At 33.0% G+C, this 27,797-nt stretch overlaps 1 protein-coding gene and 1 long non-coding RNA gene across 11 annotated transcripts in view; one reads left to right on the top strand and one right to left on the bottom strand.

The window, feature by feature from the left end:
* Positions 1 to 10,653, bottom strand: part of LOC148619156 (protein phosphatase 3 catalytic subunit alpha-like) — a 34,045-nt gene extending 23,392 nt beyond the window's left edge. For 8 of the 9 annotated variants that reach the window (XM_088578754.1, XM_088578757.1, XM_088578756.1 and 5 more), the window contains exons 1-2: positions 10,475 to 10,653; positions 4,060 to 4,260 (exon numbers count right to left, since the gene is read on the bottom strand). In XM_088578754.1, the coding sequence (XP_088434880.1) occupies positions 4,060 to 4,260; positions 10,475 to 10,523 (250 nt within the window). In that variant the 5' untranslated portion in view covers positions 10,524 to 10,653. Of the gene's footprint in view, positions 1 to 4,059; positions 4,261 to 5,510; positions 5,604 to 10,474 lie in introns of all 9 variants that reach the window. The other variant, XM_088578755.1, reaches the window with a different exon arrangement.
* A 2,139-nt stretch (positions 10,654 to 12,792) lies between these two features.
* Positions 12,793 to 22,787, top strand: LOC148619155 (uncharacterized). Of its 2 annotated transcripts, none has more exons than XR_015921546.1 (3): positions 12,793 to 12,878; positions 18,383 to 18,528; positions 18,692 to 22,787. It is a non-coding gene; the product is annotated as an uncharacterized LOC148619155 (long non-coding RNA). The 2 variants fall into 2 exon arrangements; XR_015921547.1 differs by having other exon boundaries at positions 12,806 to 12,887.
* The last annotated feature ends 5,010 nt before the right edge of the window (positions 22,788 to 27,797 follow it).

Below are 27,797 nucleotides of genomic sequence, written 5' to 3'. Positions count from 1 at the left end.
CATAAGGGCCATTTCAGCAATTAAAAAGTTCTTTCTATCATAGTTTTCAAGATATTGGCTAAAAACTGTAAAAAGCAACTCAAACAAGAAGTGGTCATCATAAAGATCTTTTCTGCAATTGAAAGAATTTGGCTTAACCCACAGTTTTAGGATATATAAGAAAAACCTCTGTCCAACATCTATGTTCACTTTTTGGTAACAGTGGCCATGTTTTGTGACAGATCAAAAATTCCCACATCTGTTCTGTGCAGGATACCCAAAGAAAAATTCATACCAAGTTTGGTTCTTATTGGTAAAGTAACAACAGAGGAAAAGATTTTAGAAGCAATAATATTAATAATACAAAAAAAAAAAAAAAAACGTGGAAAAGTGCAATAACTCCAACATGGCTTAACATATTATAACAAAAATTTGACCACAGATAAATCTTAACATATTGAACACTTTCGCCTAGACAAAATTTGGCTAAACCTATAAATTTTGGAGATATATATTAAAAACTTCTGTCTGACCTCTATGTCCACTTTTAGTAAAGGCAGCCATACTTTTCTACAGATCAAAAATCCCCACATTAGTTCTATGCAGAATACCTTATGGAATATTCATACAAGTTGGGGCCCTGATTGGACCATTAGTTTCAGAGAAGAAGAGTTTTGAAAAATTGATAACAACGATGGATGCCAAGTGAGCTAAGAAAGGCCATTTCCTTTTTCTTTTCAAAGCATTAAGAAAGTATCAGATGGATTAAATATTGTTTGGGATTTTAATACCTTCTTTTATAAGGTAAATCAGTTTCTAAATGTTGAAAACATCTTGTGATTGTGCAACTTTGTATTAATATATTAATAAACAGCCACACCCTTTTGGTTGAGTCACCTTCGACCATCGTCAAGACACCAGTGAGCTAATGTGGTGATCAACAGACCATAGCATGTTTACTGCTATCGGTTGGGCTAATTACCTTGAAGGATGCCATAAATGACCTGGACAGTCCTTTCCTTCAAATCACTCAATGACTAGCCTGAATAACAGAGGACTGTAAAGGATTTAACTAGCCCCAGGCTTTGGGCTAGTGGCTAAGGGCGAGCACTATCTGGGAGGCACACACATTTCCAGTCAATATTGATTTTTAATCCTCATATTAAAATATGAGCATACTTCATAGCTCAGCACTGGTAGCAAGATAGCACAGTGCTAAAACTTAATAGCACTGTACGGGCTTGGGAAGAACACTGATTAACCAAAAGTAGTGATGTTTAGATTTATCTGATCAAAATATGCCTCTGATGTTACTAGTTGATTTATAAATTTTATGATCAGCATAAGGTTTTTTTTTTTTACCAACAATGTGCCCCTTTCCACAATTATTTTCAGTGAAATGTACTTCCCCAAAAAATTCTTAAATATCTGTCTAGTAGTATGCAAGGTTTCTGAAAACCAGTTAGTAAAATGTTTTATACCCTTACTGATTATTTTGTATAATCGATTATAAAATATTTTTGATTGCCTATCACTAAACATAAGGCATAGTTAAGAATTCTTTGAAGCATGAGCCGTATTTCATAGACAGTTCACCAAGGAAGTATCTGGGAAAGTCATTATGTCTATTACTGCTACAACTATACTGTCAGCATCAATTTAACCTCTTCATTTATACAGGCTACTGTAAGAAACACGGATGCAATGTTGATGATTTACAATATACAGGGTTTGACACCAACTTAAGTTGGATAGTCCTGAAATTCTGCAAAATTAGTCCTAAAAATATAGCAAACCTGTTATCTGCTAAGAGAACTAATCCCTCAAACTTGTTGAAATGAATTTTTACCTCCAAATTTTCTTCATCTACTTTACTGAATACCACCACCTTTAACTACATTATTGTATAAAAAAAAATCTATACTAGGAAGCTCTGTGGCACGAAGTGTTGTAACCAGGCCCTTAAAGCGCTACAGAGTTAGAGCACTGTGCTATCTCGCTACCAACATTGTGCTATTAAGTTTAATATGAGGATTAAAAATCAATTATGACAGGAAACGTGTGTGCCTAGGTCATTTACAGCATCCTACAAGGTAATTAGCTCTTGAAACGGTAGCTGTAAACATGCTATGGTCTGTTGATCACCGCATGACCCCACAGGTGTCCGAAGCCAATCATAATTAAGACATTGTCGACAAGATTCTGATCAGTCACTCCACCTGGGCACACATTAATTTTAGGGAAGGTGTGAATCAGATACAAATATCCTACACTAAACCAATAAAAACAGACTCAACTCTGGCCAAAAGCATGTGGCTATTTATAAATGCAAAGTTGAATGTTGCACAATCACAAGATGTTTTCAACATTAAGAAGCTAATTTACATTATAAATGAACCTACTAAATTCCCAAACAATATCTATTCCACCTTATACTCCCCAAACACTTTGAAAAGACAAGAGGATCCCAGAAGTATGTACCTCACCTGGTTAAATTTTGCCTTTCAAAGGCAATAAGTTCAACATGAAATTGTCCAACAAAAAGTTTCTTTCTATCTATCTATCATATTTTTCAAGATATTGTCTGAAAACTGTAAAAAAAAAAATATCATTTTCCCCCCATTCAAGGGCAATAACTTTTCGAAGGCGTTGTCTGACAACTTTTATCACTCAGGACTTTTGTAGGCCTTATAATCAGGATCATTTTAGCAATTGAAAAAATTGGCTAAACCTGACAGTTTTGGAGATGTATGTGAACTACTGTCTGACCCATGTTCCATCTTTAGTAACAGCCATGAATTTCGACGGATGAAAAATCTCCACATCAGTTCTATGCAGGAAAGCCCAAGGAACATTCATCCCAAATTTGGTTTCAATTGGTCAAATAGTGTCTGAGGAAAAGATTTTTGGAAGAAATAACATCAGAAATAGCAAAAATGTCAAAAAAAAAAAGGACAGTAACTCCAACCTAGCCTAATGGATTAAAACCAAAATTTGAACATTTGAAGATCTCATCATGCTGAATACTTTAATCCAAGTCAGAATTTGGCTAAGCCTATCAGTTTTGGAGATATATGTGAAAATGTACTGTCTGAAAGTTTGATTCAAATAGGTCAAGCAGTTTCAGAGGAGAAGAGTTTTTAAAAATTGTTAACGACGACGACGGACGCCAAGTGATGGCAATAGCTCACATCACCTTCAACCAGGTGAGCTAAAAAGTACTGACATCTGAGAATATTCTTAACTTACATGGTGAGTCCAATCAAAGTCTTTGAAAATGACATCACAAACAATTAGGAATTTCTCAGACTTCAATAATTTTTCAACTTTTGTGGGACTGGGGCACGTTATTCTGCACAACTTCATAATGCATTCTCACTACCCATCAATTTTAAGCGGAATTGCACTTAAATAAAATCTCCTTCAGTGGACTATGTATTCATGAAATTTCAAAGTTCAAAGAGGCATTATTCCCCACAAAAATCAAGTCGATTAAAATCTCTGGTATTATGCACAACTACACATCATGTCCAAATTACCTACTAAGTTTTCTGAAATTTAGAGCAATACTTTCTGTGGAGTTGTGCTTAAAAAAATGTGATGACAGAACAAAACGAAAGTCTCCCCATCAAAGTAAGAGGACTTAATATTTACATTGAAATTAACAATTTCAGAAAGTTTTTATGAAAACTGCTTAAAGTGACTTTAGTGTTATCTGAAACTAATGAATCATCCCAATTTCATTTGAATGAAGTCCAAGGGCATCATTTCACAAAACTTATACAAGACTTAAGTGCACACACTTGCCCATGATTTGTTATGGATTTATGTGTACTAAAGTCTCAAGAGTGCTTCATGAAATGATGCCAGAACTCAAAAAAGACAAATGGTTATTAATGAAAACCATTAGCAGCTCACAACAACAAAAGGAAACAATTCACTTAAGTTTATGAAAACTTGTCCAAGTGTTTATTAGAATATGTTTTAATGATGAACAGACAATGACATACTGTTATACAGATATATTCTGTCTTGGAAGATGGGCTAAAACAAAACAAGAGAGGAAAGTAGCACAAATACCTGTCACTGGTGCTTCTATGTCTATCATTGTCTTTTCCTGCCTTAACAAAGATGCACCTCTGTTGATAATTTTCAAAGCCACCTCTTCTTGTAGTCTTCCTTCCAAAATAAAATGTTGTTTGAGGACATCTGGTCTAGGTTTATCTTTACTATCAAATACCTCACTGTCAGTTAGTCGATAGCTTGGAGGGAAGGGAACACCTGAAAGAATCTTTTTTTTTATTTACATGTACATGTAATGCACAGTTCACACAGAACAATGTATGTTAATAACTTCACAAGAATGATGCAGAGAGCAATGCTAATTGTGCTAAACATATAGTTTGAACTGTGACATCTGACTTCCACAATGTTAAATCAAAAGGTACAAGTTTTTCTCTAAGTGCTGTCAGCACTGGAGGTTTTTGATTCTTGTGAAAATTGCAGCAAGGACAAAATTTCGAATATTACATTAAATAAAATAAACTATTGATCATACATTTGCATTTTTCATATCTAATATCAAGAACTGTTTTTTTTTCCTAATATGCATAAACCGGATGTCAATCCATACTTCTGATCCAACTTCACACACAAATACAAATTTTATTCCATTTCACCTTTTTCCTTAATTTTTAAAATTGTCCAATAAAACTATAGTAACAAATTATTTATTATACAATGTTCTCTAAATAAAACTAATTTCAGCTTAAGAAAATAATTGTTTCTTGACACATTACTGCAAGAACTAAATTTCCTACTTAATTTCTTTCAAGGCCCAAAAAGGAGTCCCTCAAATCTTTAGTTGATATGAAGACTAGACCTCAATTCTACTTGCAGAAATAACTGAATATTATTGAGCTGAATAATTTTAAGAAACATATTAACTGGTTATAAAAGAGGTATTGAATGATCTTTCAGAAATTACATTTTGGACTATTTTTTTTGTGAAGTGTCCAGAAATAGTAGGGAAGTTCCAGTGATAGACCAGCAAAATAAGGTACTTCGATTAATAAAAAACCTAATAGTAATCAAATTTATGGAGAAATACTTGCTAAATGCCAGTTACAATTCAATTTTCAAGTAGAAATTAATTCAACTTACTAAAAATTGATTTTTATTTCTGCAAATTATCAAAGTGTTATGAAGAAATAAATGATGGAACTAAGATTAAGCGAACAGAATTTTTGGCACTTGCTAAATTTTCCTAGTGGAATCGAATCATATTCTTACTTCTGTTAACAAAGGAAGATAACTTAGGTAAGTGGTTAATTTGCCCCAGTGTGACTCAGACCACAAAATGCATGTACGTGTATGTGGTGTCACAGCAACAGTACACAGAGACATACTGTGACTAATCACTGACATGGTAGTGTACCACTTGAAGAGTAACAGATATATGTAATTATCTTTTAAGTCTAAAATTATTTCTGTATTTTTTCAGCAATTAAAGAGTAGACTTTATCACTCACAATACACCGTCATGTTGGTGATTGGTCTTGGTATGTTTCTTTCTGCACCATGTCAGTGATCAGTCTTGGTATGTTTCTTCCTGTATTGTAGCTCTGACACAACATACATGAACATGTATTTGAATATAACAGTTTGATATCAACCTCAGAAATGAAAATACAATCAAATATAAGTTTTTTTTCAGACTAGTCAGGTAAATCACAGCAAGTAGTGTTAATGAAATTTTTATATCAAGTCTACAAGTCTACGGTACCATTATGACAGACTATAACATGGATACGTAAATGAATTACGGGTGCATTTACATAAACATTGTGTCAAAAAAGAATTCTTCAAGACATCATTCAGGATATGATTCACAACATCAAAATTACCCATTATTACCAATAAAGCAATAAGGCCAACAAAAAAAAAAATAAAAAAAAAATGTCTGGTTGGAGTTTCCTAACCAACCCTATTTTTTTCTCCCGACCCTAATACATTTTTTTCTCCAAAATTAACAAAATCAGTAATTTCTGCCAATTTCCGGTAAAAACGAAAGTATGTTTAAAACCTGGTCACAATAGCGTTTCAATAGGAGGCTGATTTATATCACGTAAATCCAAGCGTATTACTGACGATGAGCACAATGGAAGCATGAGTATCGTGGCACTAAAATATAATAAATGCCGTCACCAAGAAAGCAAATCTCTCCTGTCAGTACTTCCAAATAGACTGATTGTACTTACGGAGCTTTTTGAGTTTTATCATGAAGAAGTTGACAAAAAAACATTTACAATAACTGTTAAGTGCAAGACAGATTTATGAAATGCATTGCATTCACATGTACCAAGAAAGAAAATAAGATGGCAACCTTTATAAAGACTGCCGCCGAGTTATTTTATTTTGCAATTTTTACAAAATTCTTTTAATTTTATGGACTTTTTAAATGAAAATAGTTAAAAAATAAAAGCCTCTCATCCTGCCAAATATTTTTAACATATGTGGATGAGAATCTATTTATAATTAACTTGATATGGCCTAAATAGCAACACACAACAACAAAAATATTGCATTAAATACTTTAAAGTGTTGAACAGGACATCCATGTTGTTTCGACAAAGTTGATTTTTGTTAAACAATACTTTTTTGTTCTTGACTAAAGTTTTTTAAGAGCCTAAACATTATAAGCCTTATGGAGGTTTGAATTTTGAAGTCTAAAACACAAAACCAGACAAAATTATTAGACATAGAAGACAAATAGAACAACACTATGAAGAAACACATATTACAATCAGCAACATGAACTTGCATTAGTTCGAGTGAACTCAGCTGCTCAAGACAGGGTAGCGGTTTCTGCTTGTTGCGACTTATTTTACGGTACCAGACATACATTTGTACATCTATAACATACAGGTCAGACATTCTTCATACTCAAGGTTTAATAAAATAAATGAATGAAACATACTGACAACACTTTATTCATATAAATATGTATTTTTCAGTTTATCTTTCAAAAAATACATCAATGAACAGAGGAATTTGTAACTTTTTAAAATATATTTGCAGGCAACATTTTAAAATACAGTACACTTATATTTTGTTCAAATTTCCTACAAAAAATTAGTGTATTGTAATAAAAGACATGATTAATAGGTGTGATTGTTAATTTATATAAATTAAACTTTCTACTAAAAACCATACACTTTCATGACTTAAACATGATGCTATTTTACAAATACAGTGAAACTTCTCCAAACTGGCCACCACTGGGACAAGAAAATATGGCCGGTTTATAGGGGTGGCCGGTATTTTGAAAAATCGAAAAGGATTCTAAGAGCTGTTTCCATTAATGTGTTCTATAATCTTATACCTTGTCAGTTTGTTGGTTGAAAAATGTTTAATGCCAACTCAACACTTTTGGCCTTTTATTACATTTCAAAGCTTGCATCATTTATAAATGATTTGACTTTACAAACGGTACTGCCGACAAAATAATGTTCAAGGTTTTGAAAGAAGGTTTATTCAAATCAAAAGGCTATTGATGGTAATTAATTATTTGTATTGTTTTCGTAAATTACCTATCAACAAAGTCTAATAATTTCACCCCTATGTTGTTTTGGCTTGGGTACAGGTCATATTAATTGACATTAAAAGGTTGTAAAGATTGTAAATATTGTATTGTTAAATGACTCCTGTTGCCTGATTTGTGTACACACCAATTAACAGCCAACCACTGACAAAATGTAATGTCTGGATTAAATTTGTTGTTTAAACTACTGTCCCCTTCAATTATCATCTGTCCACTGATGAAATGCAAACAGGTCAGTGAATGAATGATTAATTACGTAATTATTTAGTTTTGTTAACACATTTATTACAGGTGAACAATAACCGGGCGGCCAGAATTGAGGTTGTTTTTATTTGAAATATATCACTAAAACTGTGAACAACCGGCCGATGTAAGGTTTTAGGGGGTGGCCGGTCTATTGAAGACAAAACACATAGGTTTTAAGGTATATCGGCCAGGACTTCTGAAAAAGGCCAGTTTGAAGGGAAGACCAGTTGTCTGAGGGTCCAGTTTGGAGAAGTTTCACTGTATAGGCTGAACTTTAGTTGAGAAAAAACAAAATGAAAAAAAAAAAAAAAAATTGAAAATACCTACCTACCTACCCTATTTTTGGGAGAAATGTAACCCAGAACAGACTTTTTTTTGGCCTTAGATAAGAATTTGGTTACAGCACCTATTAATTTTAGTAAAAAGCTTAATAACTGCATGTAAGACAACAATAAAATTCTTAGGTCACAATAATAATTATTTAAGTCTAGCAGATATACTTTCAAGTGAACATGAACCACACCCTTAGGATCCGAGCTGGACAGGGTGTCCATGCAGTCAAGACTTTAATACTAAATACTATAGCAGTGTTCATTCTTGACCGTGCCCTTGCGCCATTGATGCGGGTATTTTATGCCTGGCGCACAAAAAGTACTGTAGGTCAATCTCTGAATTCCCGGATTATTCGGTTCTGTGTTTGGAAGTGTATCTGTCATTTAAAAACGTCAATGGCCTTGACAGTTTTGTAGTAAACATCTAAGCTAAAGTTTAACTTTTCTTGAATCAATAACAATATCATGAAACTGCAGACAGTGTGCTGGGGACACGATAATTTCCCGATCCTATTGACGGGACCCAGTAAATTTCAGATCAGCTGACTGAAAAACAAAACCCACATGGCCGGCTAACCTAGAATCAAGAATTTCGAGTGATGCGGAAAACTGTTCATTGTCTGTGGTTCTGGGCTGGGTTGGATACGTTCCCAATAAGAACAGATATATTCTAAGTGGAGCTGCAGTATCATATTGAATTACAATTGGAAACAACACAATGCCATAATAGAAAAAAACCAACATACAAAATGTATACTAGTCTTTCTCTTCATTCATTTGGAGTTCATGAATCTCTGTTACCCAACACCTAAAATGAAACTATAAAGTGTATACATGTACAAACCTGAGGTTAACTTATTTGTTGGTTGAATCTTTCCTGTTACAAAAAAAATACCCCTTATAATACTGCCATATTGGCCCAATTATTCAGAAAATGATCCTGTTTCCTGTGGCCCTCTTCTGCAATTTTCTGGAATGAACATTGCTCTAGTGTTACAGATAAAGGATTTTATATTTAAATGTACAATAGGGGGTTAGGGCATAAATGCAACAGTGCATCGCGATATTTCCAGCTAAGACCTGGGAATCGATACCAGAACCGTCCATGGGATTCATATCCAATTCTATAATGACCCTGACAATAAGTACTGAAAGTAAACAAAAATGTGCCAGAAAACTTGTGGTCCCCAAGCAGAGTATAAATCTGCTGCTTGGAGGAAGAAACAAGCATAAATAAAGCTTGAACAAGCCATCTGATTACTGGAAGCAAAATATTCATGAACATATGTGGAGATCTTCTAAATGTATCAAGTATGTATCGTATCATCATGTAATGGAATCGTTACACTCCTATGAAAATGCTAAACTGAAGAAGAGATATGGTTCTTTCATGTGCTTAGTTCCATAAATCTATGAAACAGCAATGATAGTTTTTCTATTGTTTAATAAATCTTGACCTTGTTTTGTCAACTTAAGAAATATCTGACAATTCTGCAAATGCTCCCAAAAAATTGTTTGTAGGCATCATTTCAATTGTTTATTTTTTTTTTCAAATTAAAGATTAAATGTTTTTCAACTATTTTTACTCTCACTTATTAAAAACAAATTTTTATCAATTAATTTTTAGGAAAATGTCTTCTTTTCCATAGCATTTTAACAAATTTTCATAGATTTGGGCCTAATTCTTCTTTTCTCATGTGGTATATGTGACACTGCACGGCAAGCAGATGCTGTATGAAACATCGGTTCCACGATTGAAATGGTAGTTATAATGCAACTTCAATGTAACGAACATATTCGTTACTACATAAGCTTTGTAGTCTTTCTTATCTACTGGTGACATTTACAACTGGTATGGGAAATGTGAAATTTTGCAAAGTGTGAGGGTTTTTTTGGGAAAAGCTGGGCAAACTTCAGCTATATTTCATCTATGGTAAGTACTCATCTCAAACCCAACATTGTGTCTGAAGAAGATTCATGAATAAGACTTATCAGTCCACATGAACTAACATTTGGGGGCTGTGACATGCTAACAAGACCAGCTTGCAACCAATGAATCTTCTAACGAGATAAAAAAAAATGTTAAATGAGAGCATCAGTTTCACTTTTAAGAGGACGTATTGAGTGGGAATGAAATTTGCACAAGTAGAAACTTTGAGCATAGGGTAATATGCAACAGCCAGTTAGTGAAAAATATGTAACATTGAGTACGTTGCATCCAGAAACGGATAGTATCAGTTGCAGTCATGGCCGACAGGCAATATGGCGGACATAAATATTGTTGTATACAGAACGGAAACAGCCTAAGACTTACCCTTCACAATTCGCTCCTTTGTTGACAATTTAGGATCTGTTGAAGCCATCCTGGGGCTTTATAGAGGTGATTTAGTTTAAATGTGCCTTAGATGGCACTTATTTTTGTTGATATGCCCCGATTCAGTTATAGTAAACAATTCTTATCAAGATGGCGTTAACGACATCTTATTTGCATACAAAAATACTACGCTGCGCATTTGAATGCGCAACCTTGCCAACGCCCGGTGTCAATGTCGCAAAAGTATGGAGGAGCAGATTCTCCAAAAAAAAAAAAAAGAGATTAGAAAACAAATGTACAAAAACAAAAGTGTCTCCAAATGCCTTCTAATAAAAAAAAATATTCATGCAAATACATTTTCATTTATTTTTTTACTTTCCCATAACAATTGTGAATATAAACTCAAACAGAGAAGTAAAAATATTTTACGTCTACGTCTATGTCAAGATTGTCGCGGGAAAGTAACGTCCGCGTATGTGCATATTTTCCACTGCGACGTCGTTAAACGTACACGATTGTATTCTGTCCAGCCTAAAACGCCCTAACTACGATACTTAGCATCTTGTTTACGGCACCATAAATATTGTAGTTGGGGCGTTTAAGGCTGGATAGAATACAGTCGCGTAGAAACTTATCGTTTTTCTATATTCTTCACCTCCGCACATGGCGACTCACAAATATCGTAGTTGGGGCGTTTTAAGCTGGACAGAATACAATCGTGTAGGTTTATTTTTAGACTGGTTCCCGATCGCAATATTCAGTATGTTACGCATATACAATTATGAGAGTGTATTGCTAGTAGCTAATACCTGGAACGTAGTCCCGGGAACCAGGATAGTTATTTTTATCTAGATTCTTCACTTCCGTCCACGGCGACGTCACGGGCAATACGACGTCGCAGTTGAAAATATACAAATATGCGGACGAGACTTTCTCACGACAATCTTGACACAGACGTAGACCTGTAAATAAATTTAATTATAGGTCTTTGCTTTTAAAAATGAAGAATAATATAATTTTTAGCTTTGAGGAACTGAGCTATTTGCAGGGGCGTAGCTCCCCATACGCAAAAAACACACGTACACATCGAAAAAATCAACAAAAATTAAAAAAAAAGAACGTCTTTTACTGCAGAATACCAGTCTAAGATGGTACGTTTGATTTTACATACTAATTCATCTAGGTTGGCATAATGGTATTTTCTTTGCAATTAATTTTCATTCCTGTTATATTACAAAAACTCATATGTAATGTCATCCAACATTAAAACCGAAATTACGGATTTCAATCCGCGAACGTTTCTTGCTTTACTTTCCATAACTTACATATTGGACAAAGTTCAAAATGGCAATAAGAAAATGAAGGTTTATCTCCACCATATCCTAATATATATGTCTGAATTTTTGAGTGACGGCGAAAAGTACAGTTAATAACAAAAAAAGTTCACCATAATAATCAACCTACCAGGAATGGATCTAATAAAAATGTAATGTCTACCCCATCCCATTAGTTCATCCATGAGACGGAGAAAATTAACCAATGTATCATTGCCCAATACAGATATAATTAATGAAATATAATAGATATTTATTACATGAAATATGCTTCTTTCGTAGGACCTTCGAGTCACGTTCTTGGTTATGCCGGCGTATGTCCGTCTGCCTGTTGCATTTACTTTTTTTACACCTGTCCCAAATCAGGATTGTCTGGTCCTTCTGTTTGTCTTTTTTTTCTACTCCAGTCTTCTTATATTTTATATAATTTATGTATTTCGCGCTGAAAAATATATGTATGGGACTGATTTTCTTGCAGACAAATGTACTAATGAATGGGGTGGTTTTTTTTTTCAGCTCCAGCTGCACCCCATACCTAATTTTAACAAAGGTGACCCCCTGTGTGTAAATAGGCCCTTCATCCTTTATTTTATTTTTATTGTTTTCACCAGGGACTTTATCTAATATACACGGATTTAACCTTTTACTTCATAATATACAATACATGTGTAACCTTCCGATCATGCAGTGACCCTTATCATAGGGCGGATATCCTATACAAGACAAAACACCGTTGTGTTGTTAAATCACTGAAGTCTCGATCAACGGGAATATGCGATATTTCTTAAAACACTTGATGTGCATCTGAGTTAACCCGAATTATTTAGTCTTTATATTCCGCCCACTATCGGTCGCTATATTAACTTGTATGTCCAGTGACCGATAAAGGACGCATAATTATTTGAGTTACACTTGCGAGTTACGTCTGAGTTATAAGTTCAAACAATCACGTATCCCAACCCCCTGACGTCACTTCCTAAAAATGTCACTTCCGACAGAAAGATTTTGAGCCATTCATGATTTGACAGAGAAACCTCTCTGACTCTCCGTTCGACCTTTGTCATAGACAGGTATAACAAGTAAGAATGTTGAATTAAATTAAAAAAAATTGTGTGCCCTTTACAACAACTAGGATTTATATCTCTATGATTTAACAAAACTTTAATCAGATGGACATTTTGTTTTTGTTAAAGATACGAAAATAGTGAAGATCCTTATTCCGTATTACAAAACAATTCCCTGTTAGACTGAAATCGGCCTAAAAGTGCTTCTGAGATCAGGTTAAATTCGTACTGAATACAGTTACTATTAAAACTTCTCTTAATGCTGGTGATAATAATAACGATCGTGATGATGCAAATGAAGAAAAACAAACAACAACTAAATGAACAAACATTATAACTACATATACTTGTAAAAGTAAACTACATTTCATATCCGTTAAATTAATATATTAATTGCATTTGTATATACCTAACATAAACAAAAATTAGCTGATTATTATTGTCTTTATATCATTAGTTTGTCGTGAGGTGTTAAAATCTGGCTGACGCGATAAATTAGTTTCTGATCAATGGATAATTGACCATTAGAAATGAAAAAAAAAATACATCACATTTATCAAAAGTCTCCCTCGTAGGTCTCTACGAACAAGTATGTTCCTCGGTTATCTAAAATCAACGAACAACGTCACCAAATTTTATTGTTTTATACTATTAAGAGATATTGGAAATGGCAAAATAGCACTATTTTTCTATCATACAATTAAGGTATGTTATAAAAATAGCAAACCAGACCAACAACATGACCAACGATACGAGAGTATACGCTTGTTGTGATGCTTTCATAGTGTTATCAAGTTTACCAGGTGGGTACACACGTGCAGCAATTGTCGTTTTAAAAAACACGTAAATTGATTTGTTTTTAGTTTGAAGTTAAGGCTAAAAACCACTAATTCCATGCTAATTTCACAATATTCAATGGCTTCTCTGGACTTTACCTTAACTTTAACCTGCAGAGGACTATATATCAGCATGATTCTGCATATGTCAGCTCACAATCCTCAGAATGGCATGTGGGGTTAGCAGACTTGCAGTGCAGTACTGGTCACCGGAAGTGAAGGGTCTATAAATAGCATGGGAAATCCCAGTGTTTTCACAAGATAGGGGTATATTTAAAAATCATTATGGAGATTAGCCTTCACATCACAAGAAGCAAAATGCACCTATAAAATGTATAGAAATGTTTTTCCTTTCAGAAACTGTTTAAATTTTTTAAATAAGATGAGAACTTTTTTCACAGCACTATGAGGAACAGGGGTAATTTCTGCGTAGGACTATTTTTGCCTACGTTCCAAATGCTCATTGGTTGAATTGGTGGTCTGTAACCTTAAATGTTTCAACAACGAGTACATCTTAATCGGGAAAAAATCTCACCGATTGTCGCTCAACGTTTCGCTAGAATCAAATTACATATAAAATGCCGATATATTTTTTTTAAGAAAAAGAGACGTATATAATAATTTTGTTAAGGAAAACCAGACAAGTTATAAAACAAAACTTCAGTACGGTTAACAAGTCATTGAAGATAACACTGAAGGAAAGAAAAAAAAACACATACGAACTCTGGAAGTCTGCACACGCAATGGCAATCGAAGATAGAAACAAAAACCAAGCGAACATTTATATGAAGCTTTCTCCGCCTTACCGAACTTAGTGCTAACATGTTCATATCGAGCAGCATAGTATGAAAAGAAACATTGATAGAATTCAAAGAACTTTCAGCTGCACAAACCCAGATTTATTAGATTGTCTTATCAAAAATGCATCCAAAACATTCCGAAGATCTCATCCAACTGTCATTCGCCGCGGATCATCAATTTGGCAAGGCAGGTAAGAGGAACTTACTTGACTGGCTATATGGAATCTCTCAATTCTGTGCGATTAATAGTTTGTTTCTTTAAATAACGAATTATATTCATAGTCGAATTGTCACAATGATGGCCATAAACTTGTTAATTGATGAATTTAATCTATTGGCATTACCATCGCCGAGTTTTTCAAAGAAATCGGTCCAATGATCGCAATTTCAAGAAAAATGCATGCATTGAGAGACAACATACATATACAAAAACCACTTTATTTTTTTATTTTAAAGAAAAGGTTGGTTGACAAAAAGGAAATCAACATCGTCGACTTTGTCATAGAGTTTGGTTGAAAGCTTTCCAATTTTAATTTCGGAATGAAAGTCAGTATGAGAGGTAGATTTTATTGTGTCTGTAGTGTTCTTTAGGATAGTTCTTACTGTTATCGTTGTATGTCTCCCCCACGTCACAGGAAATAAAATATGAACAGGGAATGTGATCCATTTCCTCAGTAACGAATTCGAAAAATGTAGAGTAATGATATGGATGTTTAAGTTTTTTCTTAACATTGTCTCAGCAAATACTTTTGAATTAATATGACAGTATTTTTGTAAGCATACTACACGAACTCGGTTGCTTATTTTAAATCCTATTACTTTTATATCACTTGACATTTTACGCACCACCTTAACTGCACCAAGATCTAACAAGCATAGGACAAGTGTAGGAAATTTTATTGATCAAACTTCTAATTGATTGCTAATGGAGCTTCATGACTGGAAGGAAAATAAAACCATTAATATTTGATCAAGTTAAAATGATTAATAAGTCAATGATTAACAGACTGAACATGTTGTCTTCATGGCACATGGGAACTATATATATATATATATATAGAAGGGTCTGAAAAATTCCCAACGATGTTAGAACTGTCAAAGTTTTGGTCGTTCCCTCCGCGGGACTCGAACTCGTACCACTGTGACATCTATGGCAACACCGCCTGCTTTAAGTCCAGCGCCCTAGACCACTCGGCCAGCTAGGCTATATAAAAATATAGCTTTTGCTGGCCGGGTCATTCCTTCTCGTAGGATTAGTCAATGAATGGTACTCATTTTCAGACACTGCCTGGGAACAAACGCGTTGAGATTTTCAATATAAAAACATAGCCAACAGTTTAAAAGTTTTAAAGAAAAACATATATTATGTCAGATACCCGAGATATAGATATATGGATCAAGGAAAAAAACAAAATGACCGAACTGATATTGAAAAAAACTACTGATAGTAGTGAAAAGAAGTCCAAATGACAAATTCAATATTAAACCAAAAACCTGAAAGTTGAAAATATCAATAAATATTACCGAAGTATTAAAAATAAGGCAATTTAGACATCAAAATCAATGTACAGGAGCTAAATGTGACAGGAAAGAGAGACTATATCTACAAACACAATGTACCAAAAAAATGCAATGGTCTTGACCTGGTACAAGCATTTCCGATCGAGAGGTGATCAAAGAAGGTTTTATGTCGAGCTAACCCTCCCACTTCCATTACGGTTGATTGTTTCAGGTATATTGCAATATACAGAGATAAGTCTACAAAACAAATCTACATTGTTTTATGATATGAAAAATTAATGGATGGTGAAACGCAACAAAAACACCATCTTATACCCTTTATAAGAAGGGTAAATACTTCCAGAGATCACCAAAGGTCTTTGAACAATAAGTGTAAACACACCTTTAATTAAATTCTAAAAGGCCCCGACAACAAATGTATTAAAATCCATGGTAACAGAATTATAACAACTCTTCAAAATAAAGTAAAAAGTAAAATAACGACACGAAAACACAATAATGACCTACATCTCCTGACTGTAGACAGGCACATGTCTGCGGTTGGGTTAAACTAGTTTTATAAGGCCCTAACTCCTCTTTAATTTTAAGTCAAAATTGAATTGAAAAAAAATAAATAAAAAATAAAAGAACAATAGCAAACAAAAAAATCATTCAGTATTATATCCAATACTCCTTTATGGAAAACTGTAACACACAACATATAGACAAAATGAGATATCCAATTAAAGAACCTCGCAGTTACTGAAAGCTGGATTTGGAGAAGTAACGTCAAATACTAAACAGGAAAAATTTAGTGTATGGCAGTACTAAAAATGACTTAGTTTTTAGGTAAGGTTACAATCAGTCATCTTTTTGATTCACTATTCTTTAATCGTTGAGGCATTCTATTCGCCTCTTTAATGACCTACAATAATATCTTCTATTACGCCTCACCAGTCTAAACAGTGGCATTTGATGGATATCCCTTGAATGGTTCTATTTGACCTTATTGTTGACACTTTATGTAGCATTTATCTAATATCATAGGTTTTTATCGATATTTGTATAAACACAAATCTCAAACCCATGAAACATCGAGGCCTCATTTAATGTATTGCACATAGTAGAACTCCTCAGTGCTAAATTCTTTTTCGATAATTTTGGTTTCAGTTTCAGTAATTGTTGTATACAATTTTATTTATCACTTATTTGGAAGATCAGATGGTATGTAGTTTTAAATCATAAAATAACTTACGACTCAACAATAATAGAGAGTACAGCGGGCATTAGCCATTTGCTACAATGTACTCAATAATTTCATAGATGCGGCATTAGAAAAAGTAATTATTGTTTTTTTCTGTCTCACTTGAATTATAAAGTTACTGTTTAGTTTTATATACCGTGTATACTTTTCAAATAAAATATATATCTTTTCTCCGAGTCTAGACGCCATTGATAGTACCTTTTAACTTAAATAAAATACTAAAATGAAATAAAATAAATAAATGAATGAATTTAACTTAAGTCAGAGAAAGTATAAAAATCACATGTACAACAAGGTCAATATCACTGAGCTTATTGAGAAAAAAAAACAATCTTTATAAAAATCAGACTAGAGGTGATTCAAAAAATGATAAATGAAAAATAATTGTTTGTTTTGTGGGGTTTTCTGCACCACGAATCACCTCTACCATTGGAATTGTCTGAATTTTATACGGATTGGGCCTGATTTAGCAAACTCGTTCATTGTTTCGTTGTGTTTTTGTAGGTTTGTGTTGTTGTTATGACATTAGGCGGTTATTGCACATAAGAGGAGGAATTTAGAAGCTAGAGAGGCCTATATAATCAATATAATCAATAGTTATGTCATTCATCATAAGTTCTACATCGTTGTTCTTCCAAATGTTAATCTTGTAGTGATAATAAAAGTTTTAATTGTTGTTGTTTAGGTATTGCTAGATAAAGCCACAAAAGCCTACTACTATGGCACATCAGAAACGAACAAAAACTTTATAAATTTAAATAATTATTAACGATCATAGGCTTATAAAGTAAACGTATTATTTAATGATGGTGATACGAAAGTAGCTTTATCTGCTTCTCAATTGCTGCATTAAACCCAGAAATCCAGAAAAGTTCCACAAGTCAAACTGAAATTAGGCTCTCGGATGGTATATCTATTGATTTAATACCACTATGAGGACAGTCACTACAGCTTTGCCTTACTATAACGTTTAAGCTTGTATTCTGCATTACAATGTGTATATAAGATGCATTTGATATAAGTTAAATTATTTGCTGAATTAAAAAAAAATAGGCTTTGTCTATGAGGGACGGAACTATTTGTGCTCGACTTACATTTTTTTCATTGCAGGACTTTGATAATGTGCCGTTATGTTGTTAATCGCCGATGACTCGACCAACGGGAATATGCTAGACTTCCTACAACTCATGATGTGCGTCTGCAATAAAAGTTCAAACAACTGTAGATCTACTCAACATCCAATTGGAACAAAAAAGGTACTTTCCAACCTTATGGTAAATGTATAATGAACACTGATTGAGTTTTCAAAACGTAATTGCCCTATTTCAGAAATTTCAATCGTCATCTTAACTGCATACGTCACTACCGACAGAAATATTTGGAGCCATTCATGTTTTTTTTTTTGTTTTTTTTTTACAGAGAATCTCACGCTCCCCTAACATAAGTGTCGAATTGAGAGATGCAAGTTGCAGTAAAAATGAACTATAATCTCAAAACTACAAATTGCAATTAAGATCTGCGACTCTAGTTTTCCAGAGTAACTTTAAGACTGTGATTATTCACAACAGTATTTTGATCTTATTAAGTCTTTTACCAATTTTTAATAACACAATTTACAAATGATAAAGTTATGGATATGTTTTTTTATGAACGACCATGCACGCAGTCAATTCACCCAATTCACATATTCTGTTAACATTTTAGCCTGAAAAAAAACATTAACAAATATTTCATCACCGATATTTATTATTCAGGTATAAAATATATAATGGCTTTGAGATGCAGAAATTAATTCTGTATGATAATCAATTTTGACAGTTCAGTGCGAGGTATCGATTCTATTAAAGTTAACATACTGCAAAACAATTGCGTTGACATTTCATGGGAAAACTCACTGGAAATATTTTTATCACTCACAACACTTACTTTTTCGGTACTATATTTCTGTTACATTGCGCGTTATGTAGTTTGTTCAACCAGTATAAATTCTATAGGTGCAATTTTTGGTGCAACTGAAAGAATGTGAAATTCAAATTTATTCAAGATACATAAAATCAGAAACCACCTCATAGAACTATCAAGAACAAAAACATGACATAGAAACCATTGACAAAAGTCAGATACAGATCCTTTTGAGTTAAGTTGATGAGCATGCCCAATATACACTTCCACGAGGTAGGACTGGGTAGAACAAATATATTTTCCTCGTGAGATCGAAGTGCATATCGAGCATGTTCCACGCTTGCTCATCGACTATCCCACACAATTAGCAGAAATGGGTCTGTTACGTATGCGATTTCCTTAAATAATTATATTTTCAACCCGTCCCCCCTCGTGGACATTGCTCAATGACTGTAGTCGCCATCTCATGTGGCACCAAATAAACTATACAACCATGATAACCGTACTCAACATCCAGTTGGAATAAAAGGAATGGTACTCTGGGAAATAGATAATGAACACTGATTGAGTGGTCAAAAATTGTTAACTACCAAGTCATGTCCGATTTCAGAGATTTCAATCGTCATAATATACACAATCAAGTTACCCACGACAGAACATATGAAAATTGCATCGAGTGTCAGAACAGTTTTGAAGATTTGTTTGTAAATATAGTGCTTATACATAAAGGATATTTATGTAAAAAAGTAGATAATGGATAATTGAATGCAATGATGCTTACACGTTAACGAACACTACCTTATTAAAATACTACCAGAGGAATACCCGTACGTCCTAACATTAATAGAATGCAATGATGCTCATACATTATTGAACGATGCCTAAGGAAAATACTACCAGAAGAATACCCGTACGTCCTAACATTGATAGAATGCAATGATGCTTATACGCTATTGAACAATACCTAAGGAAAATACCACCAGAATAATACCCGTACGTCCTAACATTATTGAGTAAAGAGACAAAGTTTGACCCAGAACACACATGATACTAATAATCGTATAAACATAATACAGACACGAAGTCTGGACACAATTCATATAAAATGTCAAACATTGTCACTATGCCTGGTAAAAAAGGCCAATATGTTTGATTAAGTTCCAAAAAAACAATAGCATTATTTTCACCATTCTATCATAACGTCGCCTTGGAATCATTCCATTCTATAGATACGTGATCACTAATGCTCTATAATCATGTTGCATCAAAATAATAATGTTTTATGTTACTTGCATTTGACTATCGGAAAACATACAGAAATCATCTATTACACAATAGACATTAATCCTCTAGGGTATCATTTTAGGTTATCGTAATTTGAGTTAGGTTTTAACTGTAGCGTATTGGAGACATACAATGGATTTCCTGGCATCATTGTCCCACGTGTCTGTATTCTGTCAGACAATTTGGTGCCGATACCCTAAAACACGAAATGGAGACATTATCAAAACTGTACAGCTCGACTTTTATTCATTCCTACTGTTGTATAACGGTGAAAATTCCGGTTTAATTTCATGCTGCATATGCTGAATTTTTACAACCGGTATCACTACAAACTTTGAGATTCACGTATTAAAGTAATTTTATTATATACATCTTTCTTGTAATTGTTTAAATTTCTATACCTCTGCAATTTCGATTATGAGAATAAAACATTCTAAGGACTCATATTGTTGATACTTAAAACTTGGAAGAAGTCCATATGAATAAGACCTTTGAAAAAAAGATATACCGAGTAAAACTAGTGTGTTTTAACGCTCTTTCCTTATCGGCAATAACACCGATGGAATATCGATCGTAAGGAGATCGATGACTGCCGATTTTTCGACTAATCATTACTACTTAAATCCTATTACTTTTATTAAGTCTTTCGAGTGAATTCTTTCAATCTGTTACTCGTCATTAATGAAAAGTACATTTCTTTTGATGTCATGAAAGCAAAATTGGTCGGTAACACGATGTGTTTATTGGAGAGAAACATTTTAGTAAGTTCTCAGGGTTATAGTACAATCTGAGTATAATACCGGTACTATGTAAAGAATAAGGAATGGTTTAACATGTGATAAGTTACTTTTTACACGAATGACTTTCCTTTTCATTGATTCTCAAACAACTTTCTACTGCAAAGGGAATGATAAGGATAAGATAAACTTAGGATCGTTTATAATACAAATTGCGATGCAAAACATTTATTTATACATTTATGCGAGCAATGTAACAAAAAAGTCTGGGTCTACACAAGCAAAAAATAAAATGCCGCATAAAATAATCATATATTGTTCGATTAAGATGATTGTCATGTGATTCTCATATATAAATATTGTTTTTTTTTATATATCTAATTTTCATATGTTTGCATATAATTATCACGTGACAACCGGAAAAGCATATAAGTATCATGTGACAACCATAAGATAGTAAAATTTTAACTGGAGCATAATCATATTACACTCAGTTCATTTGATAATCAAATGTATATCATTAGTAAATCAAGGACGTTTGAGTTAAGGTAGCGGTTATGAAATTGTTACATGTGTATATTATACGCGTTGTTTGCTTTTGCACATTTCATAAGAAACTACAGTTCTCCTGAAAAAAAATAATCAAATATGTACGTGCAAGCTAAACGCAGCGGCAGACTTTGTTTTTTCTATTACCGCTACAGACAGACCTTTCGAAATTCTCGGGCGTAATTCAAATCATACGTCGTTTGACAATCGGATAACCATTCAATTTTCCCCACTTATTGCATTTCCTGAGAGGTCTAGAGTGAATTTTTAACGTCAGATGCCGTTCGGAGCTTGATGTATGTGCTCCTCTTAACATAACAACTTCGGTCGTCTGTAAAATTAAGAAATGAATCTTTCACTTATTTTACACTCTTAACAAAGCTTCGACACATTTTTAGAGGAAGTTTGAAAAGCAAACTTATCTATAAAAATAACGATTTGTTACTGTAAAAATATTTGTCCAAAGACTTTATACAGCATCAATCAAGTACAACACGCTTTAATATTGAACTATTTCAGTACGTTAAATAATGTACAATGTATTGAATTGTTGCAAATGGAGAAATTAGCTGCAGAAAAAAAAATCCCTTTTAAATATTTGATAAAGTTTTAATGAGTTTTTATTGAACAGTTTCAATCTAAAAAATATGACATAATATATGGTTATGAAAAATCTTAATCATTTAAATATTAAATAACGCGTAGCTGTATCAATTATGTTTATGATAAGTAGTCTATAAACAAACATGCACAATTTTTAAAAAGTAGCAGTCTTTCTAAAACTCATCATTATACAGACTTGTTGCCATCATTTTGGATATTGGTTTCCACAGACTCTTTAAACCAGTTTGTGAAGATGAAGAAAAACGATCATTTCTTCCAATACCGTTTGTCAAAGAGTAATCAAGGGAACCAAGATTATAGCGGTAATCAAAAGAATGTAATCCAGGGACAAAGACCAGACATGGAAAACAGACATACACAACAAAGAACATAAAGTAACTAAAATTATACATACAAAGTAACAAAAGTAAATGAGCAACTCGGACTCCACTAAAAACTGAGAGCAAGGACCAGGTGCACCGGTAGGGTAAGCGTCCTCTGCTTTTCTAGAAACACCCGCCGAGTTGCTCATAAAAAGTCAAGTCCGGGGTAGACAAACGAGGAAAGGAAAACTATGACCCGTTGAATAAATCAGTTTTCATGGCGCTGATGGATACACCATAACGATCCACGAGTTCATGATGACGACCATAAAACTTCTGTAGTGATGACTTCAATCTTGTAGCAACATAACCCCGTATCACGCTAGAACTCTAACAAATATGCTTCTGGAACAGGGTTATGTTGCTACAAGATTGAAGTCATCACTACAGAAGTTTTATGGTCGTCATCATGAACTCGCGGATCGTTATGGTGTATCCATCTGCACCATAAAAACTGATTTGTTCAACGGATCATAGTTTTCCTTTCTGGTTTGTCTACCCCGGACTTCACTCGGCGGGTATTTCTAGAAAAGCAGAGGACGCTTACCCTACCGGTGCACCTGGCCCATGCTCCCAGTTTTTAGTGGAGCACGAGTTGCTCATTTGCATTTGTTAATTTGTATGCATGATTTTAGTAACTTTATGTTCTTTGTTGTGTATATCTGTTTTTCATGTCTGGTCTTTGTCCCGGGATTGCAATCTTTTGATTACCGCTATAACCTTGCTTCCCTTGATTACTCTTGCAAATGGCATCATGACAATAAATACCTTTGGAATATATTTTCAAAAATATGTTTTATCGTACATGAAATCAATGTATTCAATAGGATATGTTTACCATTTATAATGGTGAAGATCATCATCTGTAAGAAACAATACTTGATATAAGAAGCTTAACAAAAACTGAATACTAAACATTAGATGTATTTGATAGTATGAAGAAATATGTTTGAAACATATGATTTCGGGTAATTGTTGATAAGGGCATTTCTATAATGCGTAAAGAAAAGATTCACCGAGATACTGCGTAAAGAAAAGATTCACCGAGATAACTTAATAAACTATGTAATTAAAATGCGTTATTTTGACTTTCAATTTTAGAATAGTTATTCTACGATATACACTACAAGGAATGAAGCCTCAGTGTTTCATGTATTTTGAATTTTGTTATTCGTTTATTGTTTTATTTATGCGATATCATTCGGGGACAGACACGTCTGACTATTAAATTGGTGAATAACCTCAAGGACCTTAGGTCCACCAGCAGTGGCTTCGTTGTAATGTAATCTGACTATGATGTCAGATAAAACAGGGATACTGTTTTACCCTTAACAATTTTTTTCCGTCTCAGTTTTCTCAGCAAATCTTCATCACAACGGCTTGAAACTTTAATACATTCTTCCTGTGGGTATGCCATTTGGATTGACAACAACCTTCTGTTTACCGTGGTCTTTGTTTATTTTCCTTATATAACGATTCAAATCGGGGGTAACACAAGTGGCATTGGCTCACAGATTTCTTGTTCTGTAAAAAAGTGGACAACTAAGAATATGTTTTCATAGTTTTCTGATAAATCATCTAAATTATAAACAGATAAAAAAATCGCTGCATTTTATTCTAAATTTTTAGTGCTTTCTATGTATTTTTCATTCATTCTTACCACTTCAGTAAATAACAAACCAATATTTATCTTGAAGAAAACATGAGTTTGTGATATTTAAAGGATAAACATTGTTTTGGAAACAAAATTTGGCATGTACTATCCACTACCGTGATCATCCATAGACACCCTGTTGAAATTGATGATAAATATGTTGTTTTCATTTAATATGAATACATCAATTTGTAACTTATTTAGCTTTATTTAGTATATCATTGTTTGATGCAATTATTGTCGATTGGTCTGTGCTTAATATTCAATTATTACCGACCTTAATACATATTAATTTAATCACCGTTCTTATTTGGACGGAGAATAATTGAAAATCGAAAGAACAAACATACAATGACATACTCATACCCCACATCATGTATATACAGGCACTTTGTATACAGACAGGATTAATCTTATTAGAGGTTGTATCAGCAATTTTGTAATATAAGAATAGTATCCAGTTTTCGTTCTATGTAGCGTTGGAGGCAATTGACTAATTGATTAAATGTGTCAAGTTGTTAGAAAAATACATTATTACACAAGCAAATTATAATGACTTAACAATCAAGCTTTAATCCGATTGTAAATTAGTACGGGAATAACTCAATAATATTTAAAGTTTGACTTGATTCCTGAATATTTGTTTCATCAAATATATTTTGGTACAGTGATTAGTTGTTTTGTTATCATTAACTTTTACTGTAAGTAGTGGCCATTTCTTCTGTGAACGTAATTTGTTCTGACAAAATATGTATGACCATTTTATTCAAGCAAACATATATGTTCGATCCCATCACCTGTATATCGTCATTAGAGATTTCAAATAATATCCCCATCTCAATCGTGTCATTTCTTTAAAATAGCACTTCACATGACTTGATCGAGAAGCGAGCTAGATTTGAGAACCAAAGATACATACCCTTTGTTGTATCTGCTCATTATACAAGTTGATTTATTTTCATTTTTGAGTTGTGACTTCCTTTAATTTTAACGTTAAGCATTGGATAATTCTTTTCGCATTTCAATTTTAAGATACTATTTAAATGGAAGTCAAAGAACATTTATACTTGATTGTAATCATATATAACATTAGATATTCTTTTAAAAAATCAAGATTGAAATTACTAGTAGTCCTTTTTACCTCGCCTTTTTTTGACTTTTTGATGTTATCACAATAACGAGCTCTGAAATGTTATTAGTAATTGTATATTATTTCTCCAAAATAAGGATACGAATTTAAATTTGTCATTATATATATGTTTCAATTGACAGCATTTCTGTAAGCAAAACAAAAAACAAACGAACAAACAAAACAACATCTGTTAATCTTTTTTTTCAAAAACGAAATTATTTCAAAACGAATAATCTCTCTATTTAATTCCGCAAACTGAGTTCAAATGATCTTTCCGATCCGTCCGTATTTGGTCCAGAAACTGTCTGCAATTGATTGTTTTGTTACTGTGTGACGCAGAACATTAAAAAAATATTCTATCTATTTGTTATTGTTTTCAGTTAAACAGTAAAATATTGATTTTGATAAAAATGTTGTATCATTTCTATTGTTGACTAGTATCGTTAAAAATTTTACTGGAGTAGTCTATTGCTAATCCTGAAGGCAGTTAATCTTTGCTTTTCTCTTTCCTTAGAATTTCAAGAATCTGTAAATCATATATGTTGAAACGAAACAACTTTGGATTATCATTTTTTTCTGGCAGCTTTATGTATTATGTTATAGTGAATAGATATTGTTTTTATTCGTTGCATGGAATTTCCGTCTATTTACAATTGTTATTCAACTAATGCATAGATGTAAATCAATTGTTGTCTAGTTTTATAACGAGACAGATCTATGTACATGTAGAAATATATTAGCATCATCAAGAAACTATACATCAATTGGACCCCAAGGGTTCTTTATGTATGTGTATGTTATATTGTGGGCTTGTACCATTATTCATTGCCATGATTAAATAATATGAAGAAAGGAAATTCATATAATATGGATAATCACAAGCAATGCGATTGATACTACGATTTTGAATGATTCAATTAGATAAAATAACATAGCAAAGCTTCAAAATATTATTCGGGCTTTTACTTGAATTATTAGGTAAAAGCACTTTTGTCTTTTTCTGTTTTTTTTATGCTTGTGTTTGTGTTCTTTAATTTTTTACCAATGCAGCCAACCAATTATTTCGATTCTAAAGTACGAGGCACGATCATGTTTTAGCGCATGACAATGCATGACCAACGTTGTAATTTCATTTCATTTTTGTTTTGTCAAATAGTAAAAAAAAACTGTCAAATATGTTATTTAACAAAGTACGTTAGTGTTAATATCAAATTATGTATACTAATTGCAATATCTAGAACATTGTTCTTGGTAAAGTAGAATAATTACTGTCATCTATATACAATAATTTTGAAATAACACAATGTCACGCTATTCAATAATAAACCAAGTACAATACAAATCTATTGAATGATTATTGTTCATAAAATAAGCTTCACTTTGAGTATATATACCCATGCAATCAACATTACAAAGAAATACTTCATATTAAGTAAGAGGTATCTGCAGCCTCGATTCACAATAACACAATGGAAAATATCGAAATTCGATTCTAAAATGATTTAACACTTGAATATGTTTTCATTTGCTTAAATCGTTGTGTCCCTATTAACTTGTTTGCCGTCATATCCAATACTACAAAAAGAGAAAACAAACTAGATTTTGGTGATATCAGAAATTGATATTTCTGAATTTCTACATACCCAACTAGCTGCGTCTAAAATCTAGTTCATTTGCGTGGGGGTTAACTCACGATGGTAAAATTACAAGAAATCAATGATATGGTAATGAAAGGAAATAAGACCTAGAGCGAAACTGAGTGTCATATAATGTTACATGTATATGAGATTTCCACATATACATTGCATTTCTTGTAAAAATATTGTACATGCCTGTATTTCTTAAACTTTTTTAAACTTAAATTAGTAGATTCTATTTGTTTTGATTTCATTGGAATAAAGAGAGCCATGATAAGAGTGTTGTTCAGGATTCAATTATACGATGTTTTTGAAAATGTTATCAAAAATGTGAACAAAAACTTGAGCAATTTAACTTCTTCATCGTTTTTGCTTCAGTTGCTAATAAAGGGAGGATCGCATTGTGATCACGTTCTTTAATTTTGGTGCATATAAAAATCTTAGTATGATAATGACAAAACATAAAGAAATCAAACACGAAGATAGGAATAGAGGTGACAATCGACCCATAACTGACCAATACAACAATTGTTTTCTCAAGGAAACATCAAAATGTGATAAAAGAACAAAAGAAAAAGACTCATATTAAAGTTATACATCGAAACATATGTACAGAATACCGATATTGTCAATAGCTATAAAAT

This window comes from Perna viridis, chromosome 4, assembly GCF_037379345.1.
Source record: "Perna viridis isolate PV_CMFRI_1.1 ecotype Kerala chromosome 4, ASM3737934v1, whole genome shotgun sequence".
NCBI lineage: Eukaryota > Metazoa > Mollusca > Bivalvia > Mytilida > Mytilidae > Perna > Perna viridis.
This window is presented reverse-complemented; position numbering and strand designations above follow the sequence as displayed.